This window comes from Mastigoproctus giganteus, chromosome 10 (assembly GCF_048544385.1).
Source record: "Mastigoproctus giganteus isolate SK-2022 chromosome 10, ASM4854438v1, whole genome shotgun sequence".
Classification (NCBI taxonomy): Eukaryota; Metazoa; Arthropoda; class Arachnida; order Uropygi; family Thelyphonidae; genus Mastigoproctus; species Mastigoproctus giganteus.
The window spans coordinates 52,589,951-52,613,676 of NC_143584.1; the positions used below are offsets into that span (position 1 = coordinate 52,589,951).

General features: G+C 38.3%; 1 protein-coding gene across 2 annotated transcripts in view; it reads left to right on the forward strand.

Moving 5' to 3' along the window:
- Window positions 1–23,726, forward strand: part of LOC150079033 (twitchin-like) — a 2,795,346-nt gene that overhangs the window by 1,507,158 nt on the left and 1,264,462 nt on the right. For both annotated transcript variants that reach the window (XM_090382361.1, XM_090382360.1), the window contains 2 exons: window positions 1,108–1,389; window positions 7,249–7,439. In XM_090382361.1, the coding sequence (XP_090238487.1) occupies window positions 1,108–1,389; window positions 7,249–7,439 (473 nt within the window). The remainder of the gene's footprint in view (window positions 1–1,107; window positions 1,390–7,248; window positions 7,440–23,726) is intronic.

The following is a 23,726-nucleotide window of genomic DNA, read 5'->3' on the forward strand; positions in this document are numbered from 1 at the left end:
TTGTCATCCAAACTGCTTGATACAATGTGTTAATGTTGTTTCAATAAATCTGTCATAACTAATCACAACATATACTGCAATCCTCTTCATTAATCCATTAAAAAGGAAGCCCAGTCAAACATCAGTTGAGTAAGTCAAAAGAATCCAAAAATGATCCTATATTGCAAATGTTGTGACAATCATGCAACCAGTACTTCAGAACAGTACCTCTCATCCTGCTTACTCTATAAATAAAAAGGTCCAATCTGGAGGGAGAAAAAAAAAATCTCCAGATTATAGTTGATGAATTGTGCAGTTTAATACCAGCCTATCAAGACCAATTACCAAATTCAAGAACAAGCTATAATGTAACCCAAACCACAAGCATCCACTGTGTAAATAGCCCACAACAGGAGACCTCTATGATTTCTCCAATTTCAGCCAAGCTTTAAGAAACTATATATAAGGATGAAACTTATATATATAAGGATGATCCAGAAAAGACTGAAATAATCAATCACACACAATTACATAGTTTATTTCAGCATCTTAAAATGTCATCAGAATTCATGTCATCAGTCTATAAGCCCTCTAATATTTTTTCCTCAATTTTAAATAGTACAGACTTCTCCAGAATAATTTCCTTGAAAATTTTCGAAAAGCCTGAAAACCTTGCCCAGTCTTAATTAATTGAGCCTCGTTGCCCTCAGGCAGGTGAGCAAGGTTTGGATTAGGAAAATATGTGATGGATATGCTTTTAGCTAGAGAAAAATTGATTGTTGGGAACAAACTACCATCTAGTCTTGCGGCAGTGGATAGTTTGAATAAATTAAGGAAGATTTAGACATTATTAGAGTGATGAACAGATGAATTGATTAATGTTGTTTTTTTTTTTTTTTTGCTGTTGCGGTTTTAGCTCTCTTTCTTGCATTGTCTGCTGCTGCTGCTGCTACTACTACTACTAATAATAATAATAAAAAGAAGACCAAAAAAAGAAAAGAAAACATCAGTTTGTGATATAGGATTTGATACTTGTTACACACACTTGTTAACTTTGTTTTAATGCCTCTTATTTTTGCTCTGTGTATATGAAATATAAATTAATGAATTTCTTTCGTGTTGTTATAGTGCCTCCTAAAATTGATCGAACAATGTTACATAAGGTGAGAGTAAAAGCTGGGCATCCATTCAACTTTGATGTAAATGTTACTGGCGAGCCTCCTCCAAACACAACATGGTCCTTAAAAGGTAAAAAGATACTTCCATCTGATCGAGTGAAACAAGTAAATGAGCCATATAATACAAAACTCTTAATTAAACATTCTTCACGTACTGACAGTGGAAAATATACCATTACTGCTGAAAATGAGAATGGAAAAGATGAAGCAGATGTCGAGGTTATTGTATTAGGTATGTTTCATTTTAATATGCTTATTGAATTAATATTTAAAAATAAGATTAACCATTTGAATGTATCAGTCTTTTCAAAATCCTAATCCAAAGTTGTACATTTTATCCATGCTCACTGGAAGGGGAAAAACTGATCATTTTGAGCTTTATTTTCATTGCATATGTGGTGAGACTTCCATTGTCTTTATATTTTTTTTTATTTGAAAATAATAAATGTAACTAAGGTTGTTGTAGATGTTGTAGAATATGAGAGATAGAAGACCTAATGTTATGCCCCTATAAAATTAATATAGGCCCTTATAAAATTAATAAAATTATTAAATCTCATTTCACTATATACATCTGGAATGACTACAATTTTACTTAAGTGTGAAGTTTATGCAAAGTAGCATCTTGTTATTTCTCTGAATAGTTCATCAACTCCTGAATGTCATTTATGAATTTCATTATGACCTTCTGTCTTTTATAATGTAATTTAGTTTCTTTTGCTGTGATTTTTATATATAGAGTCTGAAACTTATTAATTTGCATTGATTGGAACAAATATATATAGCAGAAATATTTACACTTGTGGGCTGTCATATGTGTATGTCAAACTAGAACTAGCTTGTACTTGATTCAGTAGACCACAAGCCAACAGAATCCTTGTTCTACTTTATTTATAACATTTGCATGCATGAACATATCAGATCATTAAACCTGAGTGTTTTAGCCATATTGTATTGCACTAATAGCTGAGAGTGTAGAAAATTTTAGTTTTAGGAAAGTGAACAGTATATGACTAAAGAATAAAGTTAGAACTCAAGTTATCCAGGAGCACCATTTCCTGTCTGTGCTAGTAACAGCCCTGGACACGGCAGATATGTGTATCCATAAGTAGTTGTATGTATGCAAATATGTAATAATCTTTTAAATAATATTCCACTTAACAATACTGCCTTATACTTAAACTTTTGCTATTAAAACCTTAAACTTGTAGGTAATTGGCTGATATATGTGAAACGGTATCTTTTCGGGATGCCACACCATTTCACTATTTCAGCAAAATATGCTGAAATAGTCCATATATAGAGCCTATAAAGTTTCAGTAGTTTCCTGTACATATACCCTTGTAGTGTAGCATAGCCAATAAATTTCGATTAGTTTAATTTTAAACGAAATGAATTTTTATGGTTTTTTTTTTATATGTACAGTTTATAAGTAAGATCTATTATTAGTTTAACTGGAAGAACAAAAAAAGTTTTTGCTGAAAATGTTATACTGTTTGGTAATGGTTTACCAATTGTTAATTAATAGTTATTAATAAAAAAAAATAAAAAATAAAAAAAAGGAGAAGCTACACAGTAAGCTACACAGTAATGAAGTAGAGAAATTTTTTTTTTTTCGTTAAATTAAATTTTTTATTAAATTTTTAATTGCATTAAATTGATTTTTAATTGTGTTCATTTGAGTTTTAATTATTGTTAATTATTTCTTACTGTAATGTAAGATTTTCGATTTTTTAATTGTTTTCATTTTAATTTCTGGAGAGTATCATACGGAAGTGTTCTACGTATCATATTGAGGTAAACTTCTTTTATTCTTTTACAAATATTGATATCAACGTAGAATGTATTGAGCATTATAGCTCTGGTTCGTACTATTAATTTCTCATGTATACCACATTAATTTTTCATCAATCCACTGCAGCATGGAAGCCTGCTCACCAATTCATGTTTAAGGAAATGGGCCATAATCTGCCACTCTGGTCCAGTGTGGGTTGACAGATTGACTGTATTTAGCAGTCAGGAGCTTGAACCCTGGTCTACTCAAAGAGTGTGTGTGTGTGCTACTACACTCCCACTCCTGACCACTCGCAATGGGCGCCTCCTATACCATGCATTTGATATAAACTTGATTTCTTTTTCACTCTACTCTATTTCCTTCCCTCCATAGTGTATTTTCTTATAGTTATTATATACACACACATGCATACATGTGTGTGTGTGTGTGTGTGTTAATTCAAGAACCCACATATGGAAAGCATATATATATAATGTACTTAGCCCTTCATAATGTACTTATGTATGTGTGTTTACATACACACACACACACACACACACACACAGTTTTTATGCATGGACTTCCTGCAGTATGAACATCTACCTGTGTTTCAAGTAATATGTCTATTTACAAATTAGCTAGAAATCTTCAGATAATTACTGGTATATCTTATCTGTGTTTCCAAGTACAGGTAACCCTCATATAACACAGTAGTTAGGGTCCTATAAAATTTTGTGTAGTGTGAAAATTCAGTTCCATTCAAAACTTTACACATGCTGAATGTAGTAATGCCTTTAGTAAATAAATAGAAACATCATTTATGGAACAGGCAGCCTATAAAATTGCTCAATAATGATTGTCAAAGCAACTATAATATAATTGGTGGTGGGCATAGCAATGTTAATGACTTTTTACGGTGAACAAGTAATGGGAAACTGACTTACTGACATGTTTAGCAGCATTACTTATTCAGATTTTACCCTCCTCCTCCTCACAAAGCACTACCACAGTGTCATAGACAGCTCACACCTAATGATGTGGAAGTTCTGGAAGTGATCCACTCAATTTTCTTTGCTTCTCAGGAGTATATTTATCCTCTTGCGTGGTCGTAAGACTCACCTGGGGCTCACATCATACTCACCAGATGTGAGCCCCAGGGGCTCACATCTGGTGAGTATAGGCTTGGCACATCCAGGGTCCTGAGCTGCTCTCTCTCTCTCTCTCTCTCTCTCTCTCTCTCTCTCTCTCTCTCTCTCTCTCTCTCTCTCTCTCTCTCTCTCTCTCTCTCTCTCTCTCTCTCTCTCAGGGTAACTCGGGAATTTTCTTTTTGGCTGGTGCAGCATAAGCCTCAGGCTTCCTTGCACCATATGGCTAATAATAATAATAATAATAATAATAATTTACTCAAAGCACTGAAAATTTCCCTGATCCACAGAGCCATCTTTGGACTATCTGAAAAAAAATATATATATATCATTCACACTGTTATGATTTTCTCAGGATCCATTATCAGGATCCATTCAAGGCCTCAGTAGAGTGTCCTGTATATCATGCATAAAGCCAGCTTTGCTAACCAAGCCTATTTTCTGACTTTAATAAAATTATGCCAAATTAGATTATGAGCCATTTTTTGCCCAGAATTCAAATTAAGTGTGCCCTTAAAGACCTTTTCAGAAATAATAATATGAACCCAAAAGAATTTTGCTATCCCTTTATTTTGGGAAGAATAGACAAAAGTCCAAAAAGAGGGTTCACCACTCCCCTTCCATAAGGAATATAAAATGGCACCTAAAGTCTTAGCAAAAGAACTAGTCAATATTATTATAGACAATCAAATTCCCCCCCCCCCCAAACCTTCTCTCTTTAAACATGTATACAACATGAGTGCATGCTAGTAAGGTTAAGTATACAACAGACCTGCATTCCCCCCCCCTTCCTCAGCAATGTCAAAATTAGTCTGGCTGGTCCTTAAATTGTAATCCTAGCTACTCATTGCCACAGTTATCAGCTGATTGATCTCTGAGTAAAGCAAGGTTATTTCCATTTCCTTGCAAAAGAACTAACAATGGAACTAACTTATAGGAACTGACTCCCTGTTCATTCTTGCCTAAATATGTAGATGGTATTCTAATCATCTGGATTCGCTAGAAAAACAAATCTCACCACCGTCTGCAGAAAACCAATAGATACCTGCAGTGTTCGTGACTTCTGTTCATTATCTAACACTGGTAATATCTAAATTATTTGGGTGCCTCACCCCCATAACCTGTAACCTGCAGAATGGTTGGAAAAGAAGCTATCCCTGATCTAGAAGAACAACTACCCCTGCTTTTCTTTGTCAACAGGTTCATTAATGGAGAGGACCAGGAAGTCCCTTCCAGGGTTATTTGTTATGTTATTTGATTTTTTAGGAGCATTAGCAACTAAGGCCATATTGCTCCGGGATATGTGGTGATCATTCCTTGACCTTTCCACATCATCCGTATTTGGTGGTGATGGGCTCGAACCCCGGTCTAATCAAGAAGCGTATGCTACGCACTGCTGCTCCTTCCCACCTGGCTACGGAGGCGCCTCCCCTTCCAGGGTAGGAGAGGAACTTGTTAACATTGTTTTCCTATTGCATCTCCTTGGTATGGAAGAGAAATTCAAGAGGATTGCCAGAAGTATAACATATTAGGACATATCAGAGATTCAGAGAAATAAGGAATCTCATTGAAGCGGATATACTGCATCCCATCCACACCAGGGATGCTGTATACTAGATCACCTGAAACAACACATCCGTAGACCAGTTCCAGGGGTCTGCAAAATGGACCCTCTGGAAATGGTCAAATTATTCGTTCTATGTATAGGAAATTGATGATAAATAAAGTTATTATCATATATTTATGTAAAAATAAGAATAAAGTTGAGTTGTTTTAAACATAAAACTTTGAATTTTATATATATATAAATATATTTCATATATATATATATATATTATTCTTTTGTAATATGATAGTTCATGCCGTATTTTATTTATAATTATAGTGGTTTTATTTAATTTAATTTCTTACTAGCTTTTTCTGTTGTCCCAGTAGCTGTTTTAGCAATGCATGGGTACAAACAGAGTACATATTATTATTCTTTTGTCTTATCTTTGTGGTTTGTTATTCTTTTGTAAGGCATAAAATAAATGTAAAAATAATGTAAATACACAACTAAGTTAAGTAAAGTAAATTCATTGAACCAACCACCAAAACACAATAATAGACCTTGGCCTTAATATCGGGGACTTCGGCCAACACACCATCTGCACATATGTGAAACGTTAACGCGACAGGGCCATAAAAACAGCGCCATAGGGATGGCCATCCATAAAACCAGTTAAAAGTGGGAAATTTTTCCTTATTTCGACTCTACGACCTCCACAGAAACACATCAAGTAGGATGGGAAACTTTCCTTTTTCGACACTACGACCTCCACTTAAACACATCAAGTGAGTAAAGTTATTGCAATATTTTTATTAAAAAACTTACCCGTTGGGCTTTGTGTATTCTATCACAGTTGCTGGGTAGATGATGGGAAATTAATTTGGTTAATTATAAAAAAAGAATTTAACTAATAACAATTAGGAATAATATAAACAAGGGTTCAAAAATTAGAATTTAGTACTGAAAAAATAGCAAAGCTGTGATAGATACAAACAGAAACGGGTAAGTAAGAAATGCATTACATCGAATGGACTGTCAATCCTCTCAAAGCCCCCGATGAAGTAGGGGATTGACGTACATGTGATGTAATACTGAAATGTATAAGAATGTTTAATATAATATTATAAAGTAGTATAATTTGCTTATTGCTATAGTTTTTCATTAATAATTGTATGACAATTTCTTTAGCAATACGTAACAAGTTGAAAAATCCTAAATGTATAGGCCATGGTAAATTAAGATAACCGAGATTAGGCTATCGTAAAGAACAGTTATGTATTTACTAAAATACCTATGTGGAAAAAACACCTGTAATTAACAAAAGAATAACAAACCACAAAGATAAGACAAAAGAATAATATATATATATATATATATATATATGGGTCCGCAAACTTTTTTTTGATTTTTGAAAGGGTCCATAGATCTCAGTAGTTTGGGAACCACTGCTATAATATTCAATAAACCGATGGGTTAATATTCAATAAGGAAATTGATGTTATTATTATCATACAGGTACATGTGCATGTAAGACATGCAGTGACATGGTGGAGTGTTCTTTTTAGCAGATATCAAATGTTTTTATATAAGATTTCTTATTTCAGTATTTCTATTGCATAACAGATAAACCGTCAACACCAGGTGGACCTTTGAAAGTGGATGATGTTCATGCAGATGGGTGCACTTTAAAATGGAATCCACCAGCAGACGATGGAGGAGCACCACTTGATCACTATACTGTAGAAAAGATGGATCCACAAACAGGACTTTGGACACCTGTTGGTGAAACTATTGGACCAGAAACATCAATGAAGGTATAGATCCTCTTAATGTTTAAATTTTTTTTCCAAATTGATTTTTTTCTAAGAATATATTTGGTGTATTTATTCACTTAGATTAAGCATAAACCCTTCAAAGTAAGAACGACATTACTTGATATTTCTTAACACAGCAGTGGTGGTGGTACCCCCAAAGCATAGCAAAAATCATGGAAGGTCACCTGATATCATCATTCTTCTTTCTGTTTTCTTGGTGATTCCCTTCTACTTCTGACTCTCTCTCTCTCTCTCTCTCTCTCTCTCTCTCTCTCTCTCTCTCTCTCTCTCTCTCTCTCTCTCTCTCTCTCTCTCTCAGGGTAACACAGGATTTTTTTTTTTTGGCAGGTGCAGCATAAGCCTCAGGCTTCCTTGCACCTTATGGATGATAATAATAATAATATGTGCCCAGCATTCTTTTTAATTTCTGGAAAATATTTTGAAATTTTTCAAATTCTGTTTGAATGTGCCAATATCTTAACTTTTTCTTAATGGATTATAATGTTATTGTATGTGCTTTTTAAGTTTTAATAGAGAATTTTAAATTTTAAAACATTTTGTATGTTTTACAGGTGTAATAAATCTTTACTTTGAAACAAAATTAATTCTGTAGAAAATTATAAAAAAAACATTTTAGACATAAAATAGAAACATCACTTTTTTAGCTTTTTCCATTTTCCAGTTTAAAAGATCATTAAATGTGTGAAATTTTAAAAATATGCATGCAGATGTATTTCAGCTTTTCATATAAATATTATTAAAAAATTTAAAAATGTTATACAATCGATTCCAGTTATTTGGGATACATCGGGACTAGTGCATTTTGGCCCGATTAAGCGGCTGCCCCAATTATGTGAAGATTCATGTAAATAGTTAAAAATACAGTGGACCCCCGCTTTACAATTGATTTTCTGTACAATCAAATCACGTTACGATGGACTCGCCATAGTAAAGTACGGTTCACTATACAATATGTAGTAAGTGCCGGCCATTGTGATCATGTTTGTGAATTGAATTTTAATTCTATTAAGCAGCTATTCTAATAAGCGAAAATGGGAGGAATATTATCCACAGGCTATAAAAGTAAAGATATACTAAGCACAAATTTACACTTTATTACCTTACCAATTAAAAAATTAAATGATACGTGAAAATCGGAAGAATATTTTCCACAGGTTAGGAAAATAAAAATAAATTTACGTTTATGCATAACTTAATTAATATGTACATACTGACTAATTAATATTTCTGTTCACTGACATTTGTGGGAGGGGAGACCTTTGGGGGCTGCAACTGACACGATACGTGCAAGTGAGAATGGAGTAACAAGTTACAAAGCTTAAAAATTAGGAATGAAGAGACGATTCTGAAAATTTATTATTTTTTTTTAATATGATTGAAAACTTCATGGAAGGGGAAACACATTTCACCATAATAATGTAAAAACCCACAGAATTTCAGCTGTCGGTATTATTGCAAATTCAATAAGATCGAGTTTACTATCTGTTTATAATAGATTGCACTAACAGAAAAGCCCAATAAACTGGAAACTGCTAATTATTTTTATTGTTTTATGGTTGTATTATGCTTTTATGGTTGCATCCAGAAATCTGACTGGACCACGTGTTATGGTCAGAGACAATCGTAGGGTAATCTCAAGTCCCCTGCCCCAATTAAATGGCATGTTTTCCCAATTAAGCAGAGAAAACCCTGGCTGTTTTCTCGATTAGGTTCTGTTCTTTAAGATTTATCCCAAATAAACGGCTGCCCCGATTAACTGGTGGCCCAAATAACCGGAATTCACTCTATGTACTACTACAGGTCAGTGCATGCCCCATGTTACCTGAACAGCGTGCTCTACTCTCTCGAGCTTGGAGTCATTCCAGCTCAGAAGAAGCCAGGCGTACCGAGGTTTCTAGGGTAAAAGCTGGCCTCACCAACTGTGGCTACCCAGCCCATATGTGTTGGACAAGTGTTCACTACAAGCACAAGAACTTGCAACTTGCCTGAGGCTCTCACCCCCCTCATCATGGCAAACATTTCTTACTGCTATTGCCCTGTTGGTACTGGGTCAACTGACCTATCTTGACTCTTAATTCTTCTATCTTCTGCTGAAGTTTTCTTTCCCAAGCTGGCGGTTCCTCCTGTTTTTGGTTCTTCTGCTGTTCTCTTGTTTCTTTTCCATTAATCCTAGTAGCTGCTATGGCAGCACAGTATATGGCTGTGTGCATAGCCTCCAGCATTGCACCATTGTTGTCAAGGTAATGTGGCATTATTTGCCGATTGAGGTGGTCTGTTACTCTCCACAGGATTTTATTTGGCCTCTGCTTAGGTATCACATGGGTTTGAATCTTCAATGAGGACCAAAGAGCCTCTACAGGAAACTGGGTGAAGATGAGAAAGCAGGAAATGGACCACCCAAGAAGATTATCGAGGAGTTCTGGGGAAATATCTGGAAAAATCTTCAATGAGGACCAAAGAGCCTCTACAGGAAACTGGGTGAAGATGAGAAAGCAGGAAATGGACCACCCAAGAAGATTATCGAGGAGTTCTGGGGAAATATCTGGAGCAGTGAAGTAAGACATAACAGCCGAGCCACCTGGACAGAACTAGAACGCATGAAAACCAAGGACATATAAGAGATGAGAGAGTGGAAGATTCGGGAAGAAGAAGTAAAACAGTCGATCAGGAACACCCACAACTGGCGAACCCCAGGAATTGATAACATCCACAGCTACTGGTACAAGAAGCTCACCTGCACACACAAGCACCTAGCAGAGCAGTTCACTTGAATGATAAGGCACCTGGAGACAATCCCTAAGTTTCTCACCTAAGGAGTCACATATCTGAAGCCCAAAGACGAAGATACAAGAAAACCAGCAAAATACAGGCCAATCACCTGCCTCCCAACGATGTACAAGATCCTGACCAGCTGCATAACCAAGAAGATATCAGACCACTTAGAGAGTCAGAACATAATGGCCGAAGAGCAGAAAGGGTGCAAATGGAGGAGGCAAGGAGCAATTAACCATAGATGCTGCAGTTACGGAGCAAATCTACAAGAAGCACCGCAACCTATACATGGCCTACATCGATTACCGCAAGACCTTCGACTCCGTACCTCATAGTTGGCTAATAGAGACCCTGGAGATCTACAAGGTCAATCCGATAGTGACAAACTTCCTAGGAGCAACAATGGCGAAATGGAGTACCACCATTAAGGTCGAGAACATCACAACGAGGCTAATCCTCATTAGAAGAGGAATCCTTCAGGGAGATGCTCTGAGCCCACTGTGGTTCTGTTTAGCACTCAACCTGCTATCCACCATACTTAACGGCAGCAAGTATAGATATCATCTCAAAGAAGGAAGAAAGAACCTGTACACCCTCACCCACCTGATGTACATGGATGACATCGAGCTGTATGCGGCAACTGAGAAACAACTCCAGCAACTACTCCGTATCACTGAAGAATTCAGCAAGGACATCAAGATGGAATTTGGTCTAGAAAAATGTAAGACCGACACACTGCACCAGAGGGAAAATTAGTTGGCCGAAACTACCAGCTGCTGACTGGTAAAGAGATCGAAGCTATGCCGGAAGGAGAGACCTACAAATACCTAGGGATGATGCAGGCTCAGCAGTTAGAGCACAAGGAAATCAAGAAGTGCCTGACCGAAAAATATCATCAGAGACTCAGAAGCCTGCTTAAAGCAAAATTGAATGGAGGGAACACCTATGCAGCGCCAGTAGTAACATACACCTTCGAGATCATAGATTGGATGAACACCGAGCTAAAAGATATCATGTGAAAGACAAGGACAGTGATGACCAAGAGCCGCCAACACCACCCGAAGTCAGCAGTGGAGAGACTATCAATAGCTCGGAAAGCAGGAGGAAGGGCCTGATAGACCTGATCGAGAACAACACAGCACCACTCCACCAGACTATAAGGAAGATAGATAAGTGGTATACCCCAATCAACCTAAGTGAGGAACCCCCACCCATCTAGACGGTACAAGAAACGAAGTTAGAAAGATGGGCAAAGAAGACACTCCATGGTAGACACTGCAATGACGTCCATGAAGATCATATCGATAACTTTGCTTCCAGTGCATGGCTCACAAGTGGGACACTCTTCCCCGAGACTGAAGGATTCATGTTGGCCATCCAAGACCAGGTAATCACAACAGAAATTATAGAAAATACATCGGAAAGGAGCCCAGAATGTCAGATGACACATGTCGACGATGCCACCTGGCTTCAGAAACGATCCAACACATCACCACGGGTTGCAAGGTGATCACCCAGACAGTACACTCATAGACATGACCAGGTATTATCTTGGCTACCTGGCAAGTAACCAGGATAATACATCAGAAACTACCAAGGAAATACCAGTTGATCAAAGAAAGTGCACCATACTACAAGTATGAACTCCAGGCAGTACTAGAGACCTGAACCCACAAGCTGTACTTGACATAGCAGTGCCCAACACTAGCAATGTCCAGAAAACCCATTAGGAAAAAATTAGGAATAGGAAGTACACGAACCTGAGACATGAAGTCAAGGAGATGTGGCATATGCAAGAAATGACAACCATCCCAATCATCGTGTCAACCACCGGTACGTTGCCAAAGACTCTACATAGCAGCCTAGCAGCAATAGGTCTCCCAGAGAACACCTACAAAGAACTCCAGAAAATCGCAATCCTGAACACCTATAGGATTGTCAGAGATTTCCTCGACCAACAGTAACATCAGACATAAGAACAGCACCCTGTGTACTTGGTAGTAATACCCATCACGAGGTGGAACCCCCAATCAGGGAGAAGTAGTAGTAGTAATAATAATAATAATAATTATTATTATTATTATTATGCAACCAACTGGTATTTCCTTGCTAGCTTCTGATGTATTATCCTGGCTATCTGTTCGTGTCTATGAGTGTCTCAGTCTGGATGATCACCTTGCATCCCACAATCAGGTGTTGTATCGTTTCTGAAGCCAGGTGGCATCATCGACATATGTCATCTAACACTCCGGGCTCCTTGGTGATGTATTTTCTATAGTTCCTGGTGTTGATTACCTGGTCTTAGATGGCCAGCATGAATCCTTCAGTCTCGGGGAAGAGCTCTTCCCCGAGACTGAAATTGCTTCCCTGCATTGGAAGCAATTTTATCAATGTGATCCTGATAGAGATCATTGTAATGTCTGCCATGGAGTGTCTTCTTTCCCCATCTTTCTAGGTTCTTTTGTACCTCCTGGTTGGGGGGGGGGAACTCCTCGCTTACATTGAGTGGGGTATACCGCTTGTCTATCTTTCTTATGGCTTGGTGGAGTGCTGCTGCTGTGTGTTTCTGGAAGTAATCCTTCAGGTTAACGATCGCTGTCTTCTGTTGCTCAATGAGGTCTATCAGGCCCCTTTCTCTTTCTTCCTGGGCAATTGCCAGTCTCTCCACAGCAGATCTCAGGTTGGTTTTTTTTTTTGTTTTTTTTTCTTTTTTTAGGAGCATTAGCAACTAAGGCCATATTGCTCCAGGAATATGCGGTGGTCATTTCCTGACCTTTCCGCATCCTCCGTATTTGGTGGTGACGGGCTCGAACCCCAGTCTAATCAAGAAGCGTGTGCTACGCACTGCTGCTCCTTCCCACCTGGCAACGGAGGAGCCTAGCAGCAGCAGCAGATCTCAGGTGGTATTGCAGCTCTTGGTGGCTCTTGGTCATCATTTTCCTTGTCTTTCTCATGATATCTTCCAGCTCGGTATTAGTCCAGTCTATGGCCCTGAAGGAGTATGTTAGCACTGGGACTGCATAGGTGTTTATGGCTTTAACTATGTTCCCTCCATTCAATTTTGCTTTAAGCAGGCATCTGAGTTTCTGATGATATTTTTTGGTCAGGCACTCCTTGATTTCCTTGTGCTCTGGTGAGCCTGCTGACTGCTGAGCCTGCATCATCCCTAGGTATTTGTAGGTCCTTCTGTCATAGCTGCAATCTCTTCACCAGTCAGCAGCTGGTAGTTTCGGCCAACTGATTTTCCCTGGTGAAGTGTGTGGGTCTTGCATTTGTCTAGACCAAATTCCATCCTGATGTCCTTGCTGAATTCTTCAGTGATCCGGAGTAGTTGCTGGAATTGCTTTTCGGTTGCCGCATAGAGCTTGATGTCATCCATGTACATCAGGTGGGTGAGGGTGTACAGGTTCTTTCTTCCTTCTTTGAGATGATATCCATACTTTCTGCTGTTAAAGATTGTGGATAGTGGGTTGAGTGCTAGACAGAACCACAGTGGGCTCAGAGCATCTCCCTGAAGGATTCTTCTTCTAATGGGGATTGGCCTGGTTGTGATGTTCTCGAACTTAATGGTGGTACTCCATTTTGCCATTGTTGCTCCTAGGAAGTTTGTCACTATCGGATTGCCCTTGTAGATCTCCAGGGTCTCTATTAGCCAACTATGAGGTACGGAGTCGAAGGTCTTGCGGTAATCGATGTAGGCCATGTATAGGTTGCGGTGCTTCTTGTAGATTTGCTCCGTAACTGCAGCATCTATGGTTAATTGCTCCTTGCCTCCTTTGCTTCTCCATTTGCATCCTTTCTGCTCTTCGGCCATTATGTTCTGACTCTCTAAGTGGTCTGATATCTTCTTGGTTATGCAGCTGGTCAGGATCTTGTACATTGTTGGGAGGCAGGTGATTGGCCTATATTTCACTGGGTTTCTTGTATCTTCATCTTTAGGCTTCAGATATGTGATTCCTTGAGTGAGAAACTTCGGGATTGTCTCTGGGTGCCTTATCATTCAGGTGACCTGCTCTGCCAGGTGCTTGTGTGTGCAAGTGAGCTTCTTGTACCAGTAATTGTGGACGTTATGTATTCCTGGAGTTTGCCAGTTGTGAGAGTTCTTGATCGTCTGGTTTACTTCTTCTTCCCAAATCTCCCATCCTCTCATTTCTTTTACGCCCTTGGTTTTCTTGTGTTCTAGTTCTATCCAGGTGGCTCGGCTGTTATGTTTTACTTCCCTGCTCCATATGATTCCCAGAAATCCTCAATCGTCTTCTTCTCGGGTGGTCCGTTCCCTTGTTTCCCATTTTCTCCGAGATTCCGGTAGAACCCTCTTTGGTCCTTATCGTAGATTCGGTTGTTTATTTTCCTCTGGGAGCTCTCTTTGTTTCAGCCTAGTCTCTTGCTGAGTGCAAGGAGGTTCTGCTTCAATGTGTCCAAGTACTCTCCTATTCTCTGTTTTTTTTTGTCTCATGTTTGCTGTGGATGCTGTCTCTCTCTTCAGAATGCTCTTCACTTTTCCAATTGATTTCTTACTCCTATTGCCCCATGACCATAGGCCAATTGACCCAGTACCTATTGGTATTGGGTCAATTGGCCTATCTTGACTCTTAATTCTTCTATCTTCTGCTGAAGTCTTCTTTCCCAAACTCGTGGTTCCTTCTGTTTTCTGTTCTTCTGCTGAAGTCTTCTTTCCCAAGCTCATGGTTCCTTCTGTTTTCGGTTCTTCTGCTGCTGGTCTTTCGCTTCTGTTCCATTAATCGTCGTGTCTGCTACCGCAGCACAATACACGGCTGTGTGGATGGCCTCCAGTGTTGCACCATTGCTGTTGAGGTAATGCGGTATTAGGTGCCGATTCACGTGGTCTGTGACTCTCCACAAGGTTCTATTCGGCCTCTGCTTCGGTATCATGTGAGTCTTTGTGGGGTCCATTCCTTCGAATTCTGTTAGGGCCATCTTCCACACGTCCTCTATTCTAGGTATCATGACCTCGTCTGTTTCCACTTCAGCTGCTGGTGGTTGTATTTCCTCTTGCTCTTCTTCTGGTTCCTCGGTGGTATGTTCTTCCTCCTCTGGTTCCATATGCTTTATCCTTTGTAGTTGATCGCTCACGTCCTGCTTGATTTTTTCCAAGACTGCAGAAGCTATTAGGTTCTTCGTGATAATGGTCCTCTCTGATCTGCTATTCGCTGTTCGGTGACCTGAATATCTGGGAATCGTTCCAGCCACTTGGTATGTAATCTCGCTGTGTAAGTTGTCGTATCGGTCTCCAGCTTCGTTATTTCGTAGTATGCTTTCATGATGTATGTATTCATTTCAATGCTCCACGTCATGCATTGCCATTTTCTCCCTTCCTGGATGGTCATCAGTGCAGTTGCACAGGAAGCACTTCTAGTTGGTGTGGCTGGATGGTCTTGCCCTTCTCTTGTGGTAGCCATATGGTGGACAGTACTACTCGCTCCGCTGTCTTCTTGGGAGACCATCTCTGATTTTTTGAACTGACTCCTCTGCCTAAGGCCTGAATGCAAGTGACTTTATCCTGCGCCACACTCGATGCAGTATGATTAATATTTCTCTGCAACATCATCCATTATTGTAGGTGTACCTGTTTAGCTTCGGCTCATGTCCAGTCGTAGTTTTCGCAAGTGACACCAGATGGCGCCACAATCTGCCTTAGCCACCGCTCCAACCTTGGAGTAGGTAGGTCCCCTGGAGAAACTTTCACGATGTTTATTTATTTTATTAATTATTTATTACTATTAATTTATTATTATTATTATTCTAATTTATTACTATTATTATACCATCTCCCAGCACGATGGAACCGCATTCACTTCCGCCAAGGTGGTACTCGTCCCTGGGTCCATCAGGCTGGTAGTCCAGTGTCGTAACCACATTACTGTATGTAACAGTAACGTAATTTCAGTAATGTAATTTCAGTTACTGTTGCATACAGTAACTGCAAGGAAAAGATTCAATTATATCAATCACTAGATGGAAAACTAAACTAAGGAATATTAGGATAATCTCCTTCTAACTGTGGGAGTTTTATTTTTGAAAGCAATCACATAGTTGGCAATACTATGCCCCCCCATATAAAACAATTAAGGGAACTAGAGCCCTATTTTAAAAATGACAAATATTCAGATAATTAAAACAGTTAAATGGATTTCATTTACTTTTAATACAAAGGAAAATAATGATGAGGCAAGATAATCGGTAAATTTATTATTACAGTACATTGTTGTTTGTGATGATTTTAGCACTATGCATGTTTGACACAGTGAGCCACTAATTCATGAAGGAGGATCCTGTTTACCCCTTTGCCTATTACAGTGTGCACCATATAGTTCAAGAGAAAAGAGGCTTTACCCACCCTCCTGTGCTTCTTTATTAGTGTCAGAAAAGTCCAAGGACAAAGAGTTCAGAATCAGTGAAAATTTGAACTTTAATAAATTTGGGATGGAAAGCTGACTTTTTTTTTTTTTTTTTTTTTTTTTTTTTTTTTTACTCATTTTCAGACTCAATTCACTGTCACCACTCATTACAAAAATTTAGAGGCTTGGCAATAGTGTCTAAATTTAAAAATTGTCTTCTAAAAATGTTTAAAAACAATAATTTGTTTCATAATATGATTATCAAACATGGAAATATTAATAAAAAATATAATTGTCTCCACAAGCACACACAACATACTAATAGCCAATAAGGTTACAGTAGTACTCCCCTTACAAAAAGGGAGGGGAAGAAGAAATTAGTATTTTTTTTTTATGAAACCCCAAACAAGAAAGGGATTAGAACTTATAATGCTTAGTACCATGTGGGGGTTGAAGGTTGAGAAAACGAAAGACGATACTTGATTACATTAGACTTGAATTTCTAAATCGTAATTTTCAGGAAATACGTTTCTTCTTATGAAAAAAGTCTAGAAGCCTCAGAGAGGTTGTTGTTGTTGTTATTGGGTTTAATGACACAAGGGCTACTGAGGCCAAATTATGTCTATTCATTGTTTAATTGCATGATCCTATCCATCCTCTCTGCCTCAGAGAGGTTATAGAGGCATCCCCTTCCACAAATATGGGAACAATATTTCATGGTAGTCAGATTTAAGATTTATATGGAGTGAGTAGCTGTTTAAAAGAAAAGTAATGCCAAGAGCAAAAGACAAAACCCAATTTTTTAGATGCAGAGGAAGTAATATTATGATGTGCTTATGCCAAGAGAGAGAGAGAGAGATTAGAAGTCAGGGTAATCCCTAATAGAGATATGTGATCTGGTCTAGATATCGGAGTGTCCTTGAAGATCAGCTTAAGAGCAGAAGATTCCTTTTTGTTAGATATAAGACAGGACTGAGTTTTAGAAGGATTGAAATTGAATTAAGTTATCTTTGACTCACTGGAGATTTACCTGAACATTTAAGGAATTGGTAGTGGCTATTTGAGAAGTTGAAGTTGTTTGTGAATGGGAAGGTTTTTCAAGCTGGAAGGTGGAATGCAAGTGCTGTCATCAGCACTATGGATAAGATTTTCAGTCAATGGAAGAAGATCATTAATATACAAGAGGAAAAAAGTGGGAGAAAGAACTAAATCTTGGGGAACACCAGTATTAGTGAAGAATTTTGAAGACAGAGAGTTCTACCAATACCCACAGCGAACAGTCAGAGAGAAAACTGAAAACCAAAGTTAAAAAATAGTCAACAATCCATAAGATGGAAGCTGATTTAGAAGCCCTTTATGCCACACACGGTCAAAAGCCTTTGATATATCAAAAGCAACTGCTTGAGTTTCATGAAAATTTTCCATTGAATTTACCCACAGATGGGTAACATAAGCCAGTGGATTGACACTGATGGAACCCATATTGGTGATCACTGATTAGATGGAAGGTTTCAAGATAGTTTAGGAATTGGCAGTTAATAGAATTCTCCATTACTTTAGAAAGAGTAAAGATAACTGCACTGGAATTATAATTGGATGAGAGAATTGTCACCCTTTTTAAAAACTGGCAAGACTTCAGTGGCAAATTTCCATTAAAAAGGAAAATCAGATTTTAACAGCAGGTACAAATGGGCAAAAGTTGTGGCTAATAGCTTTGGCAAGAGACCAGAATACTTGTCTACTGTTTGGACAAGACCTACTCTTGGCCTGCTCAAAATCTTGTGGACTGATTAATAACTGCTTTACAATTGTTGTGAGCTTTGGTATAGGCAGAAAGTGAACCTGGAGTTAGATGCAAGCCAATTATTTTATGCAACAACATTATCATGAATAGCTTTCACGCATTTATTGGAAATCTGAGGTTTAGATAAAACATGAAATTTTAAGATGGAGTGCAGAATAAAGGATTTCATCCCTACAAGAATAATTTCACTGACACGATCCGAGCAAACATTGACACCAGAAGATTTAAAACAGCAATCTAGCCAAGGAAAAGAAGAACAGAAATCTTGCAGATCATCTCATTTTGCATTCTTGTAATTCTAAACAACACAAGCCTCAGATTGGCCATCACCAAGTTGTGATCTGAGGTGTCTGGAGGACTAGTGACCCCAACCATGTACTTGGAAGGGTTGTTTTTGAGAAAAAGATCAAAAAGTGCTGGCTGAGTGGTTAGAATTTTCTGGTATTGTGGTAGGTAAATGAACAATCTTTTTCAAGTCACTAGCAATTTCTAAAGCCTCATAATCTTGACCAGCTGAGTCCATGTGAATAGAAAACTGAAGCCAGCTGGAGTTGTGAACATTAAAATTGCCAAGGAAAATTATTCACTGTTAGGAAAGTTGGACTGGAAAAAGTCAAGCTCTAAAGAAAAGAAGTCAAAGATTTTGAGTGATTAGTGAAATTGGGAGATTGATAGATGCAACAGATGAATTCGACAGAATGGAGATATTCTAAGTCAGAAGATTGAAAAGAGGAGATTCCAAATAACTAGTTCTCTGTCACGGAATATCAGAGCAGTCATTTGCAAAGTACCACCTTTGAAGTAGAGTGAATCATACAGCAAATAATTTGGACAACTCGGTGAACAATGGTAAGTGATTCTATCATAACAAATTAACTACTATAAAATGAATATTAGTTTGTTGTTCCAATAAAAATAAGTGAATTTCTTGATAAAACATTTTATTTTCATAATGAACAGAAAAATTTTCTTCCTAAACACAAGTAAAATCCCTGGAGTTGATGGCATATACTCAATAATTTTGAGGCTCTGAGAGAATGCATTGAACAACTAAAGCTAATTATGAGGACTTCCCTAGACTCAGGAGAGACTTCCTTGGAATTAAAGAAGTGCCGAGTTTTTCCTATATCTAGCATGAGCTAGATGTAAGAAATAATTTTGACATTATTTTCATGAATTTCAACAAAGTGTTTGATTCCTTCTCACACGAGAAGTTTCTGTATAAGCTGGAATCACGGGGAACATACTTAGATAGGCAGCAGACTGGTTACAGGGTAGGAGACAGAGGGTTATGATTAATGGTTATTCTTCAAATTGGGCTAATATAAGAAATGGAGTTCCCCATAAATTGTACTGGAACCACGATTGTATTTGTGTTTTTCATAATTGACATCAACAAAGGGATAGAGGACATGATGTCAAAATTTGCAGATGATGATAAGATCAGCAGAATAGATAATAATCAGGGCCAAGCAGAGCTTCTTCAGGATGGCTTAAATGAACTTCATGGATAGCCTAAAATGTAAAACCTATGTTGTAATGCAGTAAAATACAAGGCTTACTCTTGGTATTTAGGATTAGTATTGCCATATAGTGCAAGGAAGTAACAGGTTTTTGCTGCACTGGCCAAAAAAAAAAACACACACGGTATATAAGTAAATACAATTTAGCATTGGAATTAGTATGAGCTGGCATTAAAATTAGCCGCTCCTGGAACAGAGAAGTTTTTTCTGATTTATTTCTGTTTTATTAGCTTAAATAGGCATATTAACTTATTTTCTAGAGTAGCTTTATATTCCTATTTACGATACTTGTTTAAAGTAACTTAGAGATTTTGTAGGTATTACTTAGTATCGGTAAGGGTATCAAATCCACGTGTTGACTGTTCGTAAATTGCCGCCATTGTAACGTGATACAAAATATCTCGAACTAGATAGCATAAGCTTAATATAGTATAGTATAGTACATAATATTGTCAATTAATCAGTAAAATCTATTAATCTTGTTGAACTTCATTGTAAATTAAATTGTACTTTTAACTATACATATAACGACTTAGGTTACGTAACATAAATAATTAGAAAAATAAATAATTAATACTTAACTTGATATGGAAGTTATATAAAGGGATTTTGTAGCTAACACTCGATACTGAAACATAAATATAGCATTATAACTGTGTTGGGATACAAGATTAGGGTTTTAATTTTGCACTGAAATTGAAATTTTATTGAAATTAAATCGAAATCATGACTCAAAGCAGAGCAGCAAAGCAAAAGGCTCAAGCTGATGGGAGTGCTGTGGCTCAGAGGAGAACTGAGGGGGGCAGTTGCCCTCTGAATCACAGCCTTTTAAAATGCACTACTTGCTTGATGTTTGTGGAGCAGTCGGGGACGGGACATGATACTGCCATGGGGGTGTCTTTGTTTGTGCGCGATGCAAGGAGTGTAAGGAAATCAGGCGACAACTCAGCGTTGTTATGGGCCTATATGAGAGCTTGAAGGACAGGGTGGATGCCCTCAAAGGATTAAAAGTGAGGGCCCATCAAGCTCTCAGCTGCCCACACCAATGCCAGAGCTTGCACTTGGTCATCGTGCAACACAGTGGCAGCCCCCAAGGCAGAATGCACTGGTCCCAAAGGAACTAGTAGTTGTTGGTGACTCTATTGTCAGGGAAACAGGAAACATGCTTTGTAAAAAGGATAGGTGGAATAGGACCAGGGTATGTCTGCCAGGGGCAAAGGTTGATGACGTTGTAGAGCGGATATCATCTTTTAAGGGCACAAAAGGTGATATAGTTGTACACGTTGGCACTAATGATATTAAGAGTAGGAGACCAGCGGAATTACTTAACAAGTACAGGTCACTGTTGAAACAATGCCGTGAATTAGGGTTGAATTTGAAAGTGTCTGCAATTCTGCCCAGACACGATAGGAGAGAGTATATGATGAGAGCCCTGTCGATCAATTCGGCCCTGGAAAGATTGTGCAAGGCTCAAGGGGTAGAATTTTTTTCAGCCTGGTCTGTACTTGTTAACAGTAGAGACTGCTTCTACAGGGATGGGATACACTTAAATAGAGAGGGTGCAAGAACGTTTGCTGATGCTATCGAGGCAGTGTTAGGTGGGTCAGAAAACTGCTAGATTGGGGGAATACAAGGACTAATAGATTAACAGTAGCCACTGGCAGAGGTGAAAGTGATTCTTGCACTGCTTCTATTGGAATGAACAGCAGCCTGGAGAATAAGATGCAGGATATTTCAGAGACTGCTGGGAATCATTGGGGTACAAGTGAACACATGGGTTGTGTTAGGGTAGCTAAGAAAAAGAACAGGTGCATGTATACTTGCGTGTACACCAATGCTAGGAGTTTAGTAAATAAATTTGATGAATTTGAGGTATTGCTCAAAACATCAAAGGCAGATATTTTTGGGATTTCAGAGACGTTGTGTCACACGGATATAAGGAATGCAGAACTGGAATTTGGGGAGTACAATGTCTACAGAAAGGATAGACAGGATAGGAAGGGAGGAGGGGTTATGCTATTAGTTAAGAAATACATAAAATCCAAGGAAGTGAAGCCAGTGGACATCGCTGGACAGTGCAGTGTCGAGTCAGTTTGGTGTGACATAAGCATTGGGAGATCAAAATTGAGAGTAGGAGTGTGCTATAGGCCTAATGACTCTGATGAGTATAATAAGAAACTGTACAGGGAAAGAGATTGGGCCAGTAAATCAGAGTGTCTTATAATAGGGAATTTTAATTTCCCAGATATTGACTGGAATTTGGGGGCTGGTCACTCACACACTAGCAAGGCTTTTGTGGATTTATTGGATGATTGTTTTCTACGTCAGCATGTTCGGGAGGCAACTAGAGGGAGTAATACTCTTAATTTGATTATCAGTAGGGATTCTTCATGCATGAAGAATCTGCAGATAAATGAACCACTAGGTGGCAGTGATCACAGTGTGCTGAAGTGGGATTTACTCAAAGAGGTAACTACCATTAGGGGTAAAGTGAAGGGTTATTGCTTTCATAAAGGCGACTACGATGGACTCAGACAGTATTTAAATTCTATACAGTGGCACCAATTGATGACGTTACCAACAGCAAATTCAAAATGGGAAGCATTCAAAGAACTTATCTTGGAAGCTACTAGGCTTTACATACCAACAAAGAAATATTGTTCAAGGTTTAGGCCTAAATGGATGTCAGATGAACTAATGAAGCATATGGCAGAGAAGAAAAATGCATGGGATGCATACAAATTAACACGTGACACAGAAGCCTATGATAGATACAAGTTGATCTGTAACCAAGTTACAAAGGAGGTTAGGCAGGCGAAGGCAGATTACGAGATATCTTTGGCAAGGGATGCAAAGAAAAACAGCAAAGAGTTCTTTACTCATGTAAACTCTTGAAGGAAGGGGATGAATCAGATTGGTCCACTTGATATCGATCCTGCTCAGGTAACTAACAAACTAAATGAATATTTTGCATCGACATTCACACATGAGGAGTTATTCAGCGAGGGGAATGCCAGAGGTGTATTCAACTCTGGCAGTAAGCTAGAGAATCTTGTGATCTCTGAGAGTAAAGTGGAGGAGAAATTGTTGAAGATAAACACAAGAAAGGCACCTGGGGTGGATGGGATCTATCCAGTTATATTAAAGGAGGCAGCAAAGGAAGTAAGCAAACCCTTAGCCATAATTATGAGAGCTTCCTTGGACTCAGGGGAGGTACCCATGGACTGGAGATGTGCAAATGTGACCCCAATTCACAAAGGAGGATCAAAGGCTTACACAAGTTCTAGATTACACTACGCTGCTGCATCTAGAACTTTTCTAGATGCAGCAGCGTAGTGTCATTAGTGCCCTTAGCAACCCTGCCAGCCTTCGTATTGTCTGGAAACTTGAACATTAAGCTTGATATACCAGCATCAATATCATTTATAAATACAGAAAACAACAATGGTCCTAACACTAAGCACTGAGGGACTCCACTATTAACATTAGTCCACGATGAACAGTGTCCATTGATTACCACTCTCTGTCTTCTCCCACTCAACCATCCCTTTAACTATAGCAGCTATTTGCCTCCAATGCCACACTGCTCTAATTTGTTCAGCAGTCTTCCATGTGCAACAGTATCAAAAGCCTTTCTAAGATCCAAATATATAATATCAAAGTTATTCCCTGCATCCAGTTCCTTTGGGACCACATCATAGTATGCAATTAAATTGGTCTAGCAAGACTTTCTTTTAACAAATCCATGCTGTGTCCGAGCTATAACTGAAGTCTTGTCTAGATGATCCTGCAGTGCTTCTTTAAACTA